Source organism: Silene latifolia, chromosome 7, assembly GCF_048544455.1.
Source record: "Silene latifolia isolate original U9 population chromosome 7, ASM4854445v1, whole genome shotgun sequence".
NCBI lineage: Eukaryota > Viridiplantae > Streptophyta > Magnoliopsida > Caryophyllales > Caryophyllaceae > Silene > Silene latifolia.
In genome coordinates, this window is record NC_133532.1 from 85,264,576 (window position 1) to 85,276,280 (window position 11,705).

The 11,705-nt window shown below is 37.9% G+C and overlaps 1 protein-coding gene across 1 annotated transcript; it reads right to left on the bottom strand.

The window, feature by feature from the left end:
- Positions 1 to 824: 824 nt before the first annotated feature.
- LOC141590316 (uncharacterized) lies at positions 825 to 1,967 on the bottom strand. Its single transcript, XM_074410914.1, has one exon. It carries the CDS (start codon positions 1,965 to 1,967, stop codon positions 825 to 827), a length of 1,143 nt encoding a protein of 380 aa, XP_074267015.1.
- Between the last annotated feature and the right edge of the window lie 9,738 nt (positions 1,968 to 11,705).

Below are 11,705 nucleotides of genomic sequence, written 5' to 3' on the forward strand. Positions count from 1 at the left end.
TATAGTATTTGACCCATTTTACAATTAAGACGTATATACCCGTCTTAAGAGAGACCTATTAATACATTAAAGCGTAGTTGTGCTATCTCTGAGAATAAAAAATCAGATAAGAATAAGGAAGCAAAGAACACATTACACATCCTAACAATTGTGGGTGTTCCAGGTCCATGCGGTCTAAATTGGACCTACTAAACAAGTTTCCAACCCCAAAGTTCCTGATTTTTCTTTTATTTTATCTTTTTCTTTTAATTTTCTTTTATCCTTATTCAAGCCCTTGTTAACTCTACCTATAAACATAGTCTTATAGTTTCACCATGACACTATCACTTTCCTACGTACAAATAAAACTAAATCCTGGCTTGAATTGATCACAATCTGACAGAGTGACACCTACATCCAACAACGGTATTAATAAGGGTGAGCAAAACCGGATATCCGATACGGTTTTAGAAACCGTATCCGATATCCGGTTTTTTAAATCTCCTTTTTAGTATCCTTAACTGATACGGTTTTTCCTTATATACGGAAATCGTATATCCGGTTTTTCCGTATATCCGAAAACCGTATATCCGATATCCGGTATCCAGTTTTCAGCCTCATTTATGTAATTTAATATATTTTTTTTCTTTTCTATCTGTGATTGTTGGTTTTTTTTAGTAACTTAAAAGTGTTAAAAAGTTTAAGAGTAAATAACTTATAAAGTTTAATACTACTAATAAGGTTTATTTTTTTTTTTTTTTGGGAAAATTGTACGTATTGTATTAAAATATTAACGCACCCATACAACTTTGTTCAGTCACTATTTTGCACTAACAGTAATAGAGTCATTCCAAACATATCATTTCTAACCAATCATGTACTCTTCCTATTGTCGACTTGATTGTATTCCCACGCATTCGCATAACCAGTTCACTCTTGCATTTGAGCACTAGCACCCGGGGTTGTGGTACTAGTCCTTCAATCCTGCACTTGTTTCTGCTTACCCAAATTTGATAACACAGGCTAGCCACTGCCATAGCTAGCACCTGCTTTACTACCAGGGACCTTGATCTATACTTAACCCACCACATGATAAAATCTTGCTGAGGCAGCTTAATCTTCAGCCAGTTCTGCATTAAGGCCAGACATCTAGAGTTGAAACTACACTGAAAAAAGAGATGATCAATGGTTTCAGCATCACTACCACACATGTAACATACATTAGTCTGAATAATCCCCATCTTCACAAGCCTATCCATAGTGAGCAATCTTCTGTGAGCAATCAACCATATACTGATCCAGGGGTGCCTTCTCTTGACAGTCTCTGCATCAACAAGCCACTGATAACCCTCCTTGATCTCATAAGAAGCTATGCCCTGATTCATAAAGAATGGCTTCATAATTTCCTTAACCCAGCAAATCTTTTTCCATGCCCAACTCACCCCAACACCAGGTTTGTAGTCAAGCCAAATCTGATTCTTGATATAAATAGCATGTATCCAGCGTACCCACAAATGATCAGTTTTGAGGGCAAGCCACCATACATACTTAGCAACAGCGGCCACATTCCACCAGTGAAGTTGTTTCAAGCCAAGCCCTCCTTTTTTGGTAGATTGACACACCTGCTCCCAAGAAACCAAAGCTGGACTCCCCTTACATTCGTTACCATACCATAAAAATTTTCTGCACAGGGCTTCAATCTTACTAATAATGGTCTTTGGAAGAATGAAAATGCGTGCCCAATAGTTATGCAGTGTGCTAAGAACAGATTTGATGAGGACAACTCTCCCCGCATATGAAAGTTTCCTGGCACCTAATCCATGAATCCTCGCACTAATCTTCTCAATAAGGCATTGGCAGTCATCCACCCCAAGCCTCTTAGAAGTAATGTTCACTCCCAAGTACTTAAAGGGAACTTTGCCCCTTCTCAATCCAGATAATCTTTCCAGCATAACCATGGTACTCTCCTCAACACCATTACTATACATATTTAGAGGCTAAGGATAAAGTTTTGAAAGCTCTCAGCAACAGCAACACAGATTGCTTGTCCCCTCTACAAAACATGATCAAATCGTCTGCAAACACAGGTGACTGAGATTGACCCTCTTGCAGAAAGGATGGAATCTGAACTCAGATCTGATCTGAACCCACTCAATTAATCTACTCAGATACTCAAGGCATATAGTGAATAGCAGAGGGGAGAGGGGGTCCCCCTGCCTTAGCCCCCTTTTGCCTTGAAAGTACCCAAACAAATTACCATTGAGAGAAATGGAGTAGGATGTAGTGGACACACACTACATTATCAACTTCACAGTATGAGGAGGATACTAATAAGGTTTAATCACCAACATATTTGATATTTTATGATTTATGTATATATTTTAATAATTTATTCTAGAAACAGGCAACCGTATTGGATACCGTATATCCGGTTTCATATTTTGCCGATCCTTATCCGTTACGGTTTTTAAAGAACCGTATCGGATATCCGGAAATTCGTATCAGATATCCGAAAATTCGTATAATTAAATTCGTATAGCGTATCGAATACATATAATAAAATCGTATCGTATAATTTTGCTCAACCCTATATTAATATCATTGAACAAGACATGAAATCGCAAGGCGGCCTAACGTTTCGATAAAGATACCAGGAGCGTCCTGTAAAAAATCATGATTTAACATTGTAGACCTTGCATCCTGCAAAATACGGCACATGTACCTGCCTAAAGAGCGGGACTGCTCAAACCTAGGGAAATGTGCTTGCTTAATTATACCTAACCTGAGTAACGTAATTGAAGTTTGCTTTTATTAATCACATCTGCCGAGCTCAGTACTGACCATTTGCGTACCTCTGTTAATTACATTGTTCCAAATCCCTATGTATTTATTTCATCAATTATTTTGTCTCTTTTTGAACAACTAAGTCGTGTTGCATTTTTTTTTTAAGAAAGTAAGTAACTCGACTCCAAAATTACTAATATCACTCATAATCGTGAGACGGTGAATAGTAACATGTCATTAGACTTAACTTTTATTATTATAGTATTAACAAAAACAAATTACACAGTACGCCGTACAGTACGACCAGTTAAAGTGAAACTTTTTTGGCCAATTTGTCACATTTCATTGGTTTTTTTACCAATTTGTCACATGTAAAACTTTTTTTACCAATTTGGCTACAACCCTCCACTTCTTTTTACCAATTTGGTAGTTTGGCCCTTTTTACTATGGTAAAATGACGAATTTTTTAGAGTAGTCCTCATTTAGCATAAAATGGTTACTATATATATATCACAAAGTGGTCACTTTTTGTCCGTCGTACTGAACAACGAACACACTCAATAACTAATGATTAACAAAAAGTGTAGTGGCATTATCATTTCATTTCTATAAACCTACAACTTTTTTTGAGGGTATAAACCTACAACTTTTAATCAAGTTAGGATTCTCCCCATTTTTAGTTTATTTTCTCTTTTGAATCCATTTAATAGTGTTTTCTCGATTAAACTACGATATTTATCTCTTTATTTTTATGCAAAAATATATAACCGTGGATTTGATAACGTTAGAATGCAATTTGAACAATCGAAAGAAAATAATCTCTCCATTTATTTTTAGAAATAGAAGGATCTTTGCACCTTATAATGATACATATATTAATAATTTATTTCTTTTTTCAATTCCTTAAATACACCTGATCATTTCTTTAAATTTATTAAGGAGTAATAAAGGTAAAATTAAGAAGAAAGATGAAAATAATTGGTAATTAGTGATAATAATGGAGACTGAAAAGAGAAGGTGGAACAGGAGAGGTTATTCTTATATAGAAGTAATACTTTCTTTCAAGGAATTAGTAGTAAATATTGTTCCCCAAAATAGTTTGGCCTTGTTAGACCTATTAAAACTAATCGATCTGAATGATCCGATTTGAACCCGTTTGTGTTCGAAGTGAAGATCTGAATTTGACACGAAATTTGAATTGACCAAACGAAATGACTCGACACGAATTTTTATTATCGCAAACTGATTGTTATTCGCAAATAACTTGAAAACAACTTACTCGAAAATGACCCGATACCTAAACCACTCAAACCTGAATTGAAGTGATCCAAACCCGACCCAAATTGGCCCATTTGGAAGGTCTAGACCTTATTTGGATGCCAAAAAGGAAGTAAATGGAGGGGAGGGCCAAGGGGGAAGGCGACAAGGGAAAGGGAAGAACGGGTCGGGGGAATGAAGGACCTAAGGCTTTGTTTGGTAAAACGAACTGAAAAGGTAGCTGAACCCTGAAAAGGTACTTGAAAACTAAAAAGGTACCTGGAATCTGAAAAGCTAGCTGATAAGGTAACTGGAAATTAGGAGCCGATAAGATGACTGATTATATAAAAGATTGTTTGGCAAACTAACTGAAAAGGTAGCTTATTTTGGTAAAATGACGTAAAAAGATATAATAATTATTTAATATATTATAAATTGAAAGGGTAAAAAGGTAATATTACCAAGAATCAGGTATCTGAAATGTGAAATGCTACTCTAGGTAGCATTTCATTTCAGGTGGCTTATTTAGGCAAATAAGCTACTAGCCAAACACTTCCAGAAAAATAAGCTACCTGAAATTTTTATTAAAAAAAACTACTTCAGTCAAAACAGGTACCTGAAATGTCTTGCCAAACGAAGCCTAAATATCTCCTTGGTTGGAAGGCAAATCGTTTGACTTTGAGTAGGGGAAAAGAGGGATTTATTTTCTCTTCTGTCTAAATCCATCCAACTCCATCTTGCTGCTCAAATAAAAGATTTCTCATCCCTTCAAATCCCTCGTCTCCCTTTGTCTCTAAATCCCGCTACATCCAAACACGCCCTTAAAAGTTGTTTGAGTAACAAAATAGGAGGGGAAAGGGAGGGAGAGGATGAAGGAAAGGGAAGGGTGGGGGAAATGGAGTTTGACTGTTTGGATACAATTTTCCTCCAACTATTTTCTATTGTACAATGATTTTGATTTGTCTTGGAGGAAGAATAATGAATACCTTTAAATCCCTTCTCTCCATTTTACTCCACCCTTAGTTGTTATCCAAACAAAAGATCATAAATCTCCTATTTTTCCTCCCTTTCCTTTGCCTCCAAATTTCAATATCAAAACACATCCTTAGTCATTATCAATTTATCATATTCTGCACATTTACCCATACCATCGGCCACCACCCTTGTTCTTCAATTTTTGATTTATTTAAGCTTTGTTATTATAATTACTATTCCTTCTATTTTTTATACAGATTATTCTTACATTTTGAAACACTTATTTCCGTTTTAAAGTAGCATTCAAAACAATGTAAGTAAATAAATATTTCAATCCTTTCTTACATATTTTCAACATTATTGTTTTTTGGAAATGATAAATATAGCCATAAGGGCTGTATTTAAGGAGTTATAGGAGGAAATCAATTTTTAACAGCTGTATTAATTGTATTGAGTATTGTGTAATTTAATTTTTAATTCCTAAGTTAATGTTTAAATACAACTCTAAGGGCTGTATTTAACATTATCCATGTTTTTAAGGGGTCAAAGTTTTACAATTTTGACTATAAATAAGTAAAAAACATACTCATAGATGATTATGATGTAGTATTAAGATATTAACATTTGTTCTAAAATTGTCTTTCAAAAAAGTAAATTTTTAACGGAACAAATATATTAATGTGTAAAGTTATGGTTAAATTGGGGGTGCATAAATACACGTGCCAAAGGTATTGGGACACTGGAATTGATAGGTAATAGACGAAAATACTGCTACACATTGTGTCTGATTGATCGTAAATTGAAGGGCAAAACTGTCATACTGAACACAAAACTAGTGTGCCATGAACTTTCTCACGTGGATTTAGGACCATCCATATTTTGCATTGGCTACCGGGAAAAACCGTGAAGGGAAGAAGAATTACAATATGCATATATTATGCTAAAAAATTTTTCCATGAGGAATTTAATAAAGATGTTATATTAAAAATGGAGGAGTGATACTTGTGCATTACATGGTGAATAAAGCTAAAAGTCCGAAAGTAGGTTGGAAATGAAAGTGTCCAATCCCTTAATTAGGGTAGTGTGAATGATAGCATATATATAGTGATCTACATGATATTGTTAGCTATAGTCTAGCCTAAATACAATATGAACATATAACTAAAAGATATACATGCTAAACTGGGAAGATACATATCATACAAGATATTGACTAATACACCCCCGCGGAGCGAGAGCGGAGTAAACGCTAAGACTGGAACGAAAACGAGTGAATAAATACTTGGGAAGGCCTTTAGTAAAAATATCTGCATACTGGTATTCGGCGGGAACATGCAAAACCTTGACTAAATCAATACGGACCTTTTCACGAACATAGTGAATGTCAATCTTGATATGCTTAGTTCGCTGATGTTGAACGGGATTGCCGGATAAATAAACCGCGGAAACGTTGTCACAATAAATGAGACTGGCACGAGTAAGTGGAACATGAAGTTCTAATAATAAATTGTGTAGCCAACTTGTCTCGGCAACCGTATTTGCAACACCCCGATATTCGGCTTCCGCACTAGATTTGGAGAGAGTAGGTTAGCGTTTTGAAGACCAAGATACTAAGTTATTGCCGAGAAAAACATAATAGCCGAAAGTCGATCGTCGTGAGTTGGGACAACCCGCCCAATCAACATCAGAGTATGCAGTAAGGTTGTGAGAGGCAGATTTGGTAATTGTTAAACCATGGTCAATAGTTCCTTTAATGTACCTCAATATGCGCTCAAGGAAATGAAAATGGGGCTCACGAGGGGCATGCATAAACAAACATACCTATTGCACGGCGTATGTGATATGGGGCCTAGTGATGGTCAGATATTGAAGGGCACCTGCTAGGCTACGATACAAGGTGGAATCCGCAATTAGAGGACCAGCCGTGGAGGAGAGCTTGGCACCGGGTTCAACCGGTGTACTGGCGGGATTACAGGAGCCCATATTGGCGCGTTTAAGAATGTCACGAGCATATTGTGTCTGCGATAAGAATAAGCCCGAACTGTTGCGATGCACCTTAATCCCGAGAAAATGATTGAGCCTCCCAAGATCAGACATGGCAAATTCAGTAGATAAAGTGACAAGTCTGTCGCGTACCTGTCAAAAATAACCAACTGGCTCTAACTAATATAGCTAGGGAAGTCGGGTCGAATCCACAGAGAGGTAGGAATTTGTCAGCTAAATCTAAGTTCGTCAAGGTAACCAAATTGGGGGTTTATAAATGTGATTCTCTAAACTAAAGAGAATAAGGAGAAGAGAATAAAAGGGAGGAAATAAACAGAAAGAGAAGAACAGCTAAGACAAACGGTTCACCATAACCATCCGGTCAAGTAATCTAGATCTCAGGTCAATGCAAATACGGTCTAAGAGGTAGCGAACGTCACCTTTCGGTCCTTAATTCACCCTAAAGTGTAAACAGCTTAACTTTCGCCCTCACTGCAATACCCTATTGTTCGCTACTAGTCTCGCCTTTTCCAACCTTTCGGTCCAGGTCAAGGATCACTAGGAATTATAGGTCTAATTGCGTCGACTCAATTAGAAAGATACAATTAACTGTAGCATTTAACCAACAAAGACTATACTAGCATTAACCAAATAAATCGATTACTATTCCCTCATGATTATGGATCCCCTATAGTCTTAGCCAAGGGAAATTAGCTACTCATGACCATCGAGTTAACAATAGTAATAATTAGATAATTTAAACTAGACATAACGATGAAACTAGTACGGATTCAATTAAAGCAATTATAATAATAACTGGAAGAGGGGAAGAATTAAAACAATAAACAAGATTAAGAATAAGAGTAGAATGATAATACCAATCGCAAATTCCAAATCCGAGTAGTAAAGTGTAAAGGAAGAATAAATCCAAAGAACAGTCACAAGAACTACAGTAAACGAACGTGAGAGAGAGAAGAGAGAAGTAACGTAGTTCACTCCTCCAGTCTTATACTAAAAATCCATCCCATAACCTAATCTATGGACTAGTTACAAAAGCCCATAAAGTAATTAGGCGGAAATTAACTGAGGAAGGAAAAACCACTCGATCGAGTAGAATTAGGCTACTTGATCGACCAATTCTTCAGCAAAAACAGCTCGATCGACTGGAAAGTTGCTCGATCGAGCAATAGCTCTTTCTGCAGCTTAAGGATCGAGTGCAAGTACTCGATCGACCACTTCTTGGATATAGAAACCACTCGATCGACTGGTAAAACAGCTCGATCGAGTGCTTTGGCTTCATTTCAGCTCACGTCTTCGCCTAAGTGTTAGATCTGCAAACTCCAACTCCTTATTCTCCGAGAATGCATGCAATTGGGACAAATTAGGCTCGATTTAGCTCCCCTTCGGTTAATTCCTGCAAATTACATAAAACGAACCAAAGTAGGATATTCGGGGGTATTTGTAGCCAGTTGCTACATAAAAAGTACAGAAATGCGTGTAAAAATGAGGTATAAACCTTATATAAAAGACACGCATCAAATCTCCCCAAACCAAACCTTTGCTTGTCCCCAAGCAAATATGAATGCAACTAAGAAAAAACAGTGGAACGGGACTAACGCATCAGCTACAAATCACCCACTTAAACCAATTTAATGCAATAGCATGACAAAGTGGCAAATGAGAAGTGCAAACAAGTTACATTAATGTTTCAAACTTACTGAACCGTCGACCTTGCAAGACTCAAAAGATATCGAACTCTCACGGGTCGCTCGTCACTCAAAATCAGGCACAAGGTGAGTATATATGTGAAAGATAGGAGGAAGTAAGACACGCACCTAACTCGACCTATAAGAACATGCATGCAGTTAACATGAATAAAGTCTCTACAACCATACATATGCATTCCAACCATACTAATGACCAAGACACATGCCGAGGACTTACACTTGGGTAAGTGAGGTAATGGGTAAGAAGGGCTAAAATGAATTTGGATATGTGGGGTTAATAGCCAGGCTAGCAACAACGAATCCAAAAATAACCGCATCCCAACTTCATACTCAATATAGCAAGATGAAACGGTGCAAAACTATGCACTAAGCTCACAAACCACCAAGAATTGTCAACTCCCCAAAAGATATAAATAAGACTTGGGAGTGAAAATCTTGTACAATTCTCATTTCTTTTCCACATGATTTTTTTTTCCTTTTCTTTTTCTTCTTTTCTTGTTTCGTTTTTTTTTTCGTTCTTTTTTTTTTTTTCATTTTCCGTTTCATTTTTTTTTCTTTCCCTTCAATTCTTCCACCATCTTCTGAAATCAGATGAAATAACCATATTGCAATAAAACATTCCAAGAACTACTCGTTACTAGCTCAGCTAGGGTGGGAGGTATTATAGAAAGTAGTTGATAGGACAAAAAAGGCAATTTGGCTATGTGAGGCTCATGGGTAGAATGAAATAAAGGGGACTGCCTCTCCTAACATGTGTCACCATCCACAGACCGAATGCATACAGGTATTAAGAAGACTAGACTCATGCTTATGCAAATTGATGTTACATGCCTTAAAGAGAGTACTACTCACATCCTAAATGAAACCGGTCATGAATGTCACCAGTTTATAAAGCTCTAACCTCAGAATGTAATGTAGCTTGCCGACATAATGAATCAAGTCTATTCGTTCAGATAAGAAGGAAACAAAAAACTCGTAGATTATGCACATAATCATGCCAACTAAATGTCAATAATATGCAAGGCTCAAGTAAGGATTCAGAGTAGCGTCAATGTTCAAACGTTCCGACTCAATTTAAACATGAAATTTTTGAAAATTTTTGAATTTTTTTGAATTTTTTATGATTTTTGTATGATTTTTTGTATTAATTAAAACAACAATGCATGCGGAAATAAATAAACGTGCGAGCAGAAATGCAAGAAACATGCAGACACAGATATGGATGCATACCTCCCCAAACCAAACCGTACAATGCCCTCATTGTACCAAAACTAGGGAAAGAAATGCAAACTTAAAGAGAAAAGGATAAGTGGAGTCGGAAAACTTACAAAACGTCATAAGGAGGGACCTCCCCAAACCGACCATGAACATGGGAGGTCAAAGAAAGTCAATCAGTAGCTCCATAGACGGGAAACAGCAGCTGGGGAGCAAAATTACTCGATCGAGCTCTTGGAACAGCTCGATCGAGTGATCTGGCGCATGGAAGGACTCGATCGAGCGGAAAACCACTCGATCGAGTAGGCGTGATTTTGGTTTCGGTCGATCGAGGACGATATCGCTCGATCGAGTGGAAGCTACCTCAAAAAGTGCTCGATCGAGCACAATATAATTCGATCGAGTACTTTGACATGCAAAACACGCATTAAAAGCAAGGAAATACATGGGGAAAGCATAAAACAGCGTCTAAAGTTCAACGTAAAGCCAAAGAAAAATAAATAGTTCAACAAAAGTACAATAAAACAGTTCGGGCTGCCTCCCGGAGAGCGCTGGTTTAAGAGGTCCCGCACGACCTTTCTGGCATCAATTAACTGGCGCGTCAAGCTCGTCGAAGCGCAAGACTTCAACTCTATTGTCTTCTTCAGTCGCCTCGTGGTAGTGCTTCACATATTGGCCATTCACCTTGAACCTGTGACCCTCGGAATCTTCTAGCTCCACGGATCCAAATTTGGTAACAGCCGTCATCGTATAAGGACCACTCCACCTGGACTTCAGCTTGCCAGGGAATAGTCTCAACCGGGCATTAAACAGCAGCACCTTTTGCCCAACATGAAACTCCCGAGGTAGGATTCTCTTGTCATGCCATCTCTTCGTCTTTTCCTTGTAAATGCGCGAGCTGTCATAGGCATTAAGCCTAAACTCTTCCAATTCATCTAGCTGCAAAAGACGATTCTGACCACACAGCTTAGGATCATAATTAAGCTCACGAATTGCCCACCAGGCCTTACATTCCAATTCAACAGGTAAGTGACATGATTTCCCATAAACTAGCCTATAAGGTGATGCACCAGTTGGTGTCTTAAAGGCAGTTCTATAAGCCCATAATGTGTCATCTAGCTTAAGACTCCAGTCTTTCCGTGATTTAGAAACTACCTTAGACAAGATCTCTTTTAACTCGCGATTAGAGACCTCAACCTGACCACTAGTTTGAGGATGATACCCCAAACCACGCCGGTGTTGGACACCAACTTTAGACAGTATGGAAGTTAGTTTCTTTTCCTTAAAATGCATCCCCCCATCACTAATGACGACCCTAGGGACACCAAAACGGGGGAATATGATCTTTTTAAACATCTTTATCACGGTCTTAGCATCACAATGAGGTGAAGCAATTGCCTCAACCCATTTTGACAAATAGTCTACAGCTACTAAGATGTACCTGTTACCTTTACTGGATGGGAACGGTCCTTGGAAATCAATGCCCCAGACGTCGAAAACCTCAACCTCTAAGATACCGTTCTGTGGCATCTCATGTCTCTTTGAAATGTTCCCTGATCATTGGCAAGCATCACAGGCTGAAACAAAAGACTTAGCGTCAGCAAACAAAGAAGGCCAGTAAAAACCAGACTGAAGTACCTTAGCCATGGTGCGCGATGGACCGTGGTGACCACCATATGAAGAGGAGTGACAGCCCTCCAGGACTATTTTGGTCTCCCACTGCGGAATACACCGTCTGTAGAGACCGTCTGCACATTCCTTAAACAAGTAAGGATCATCCCAGAA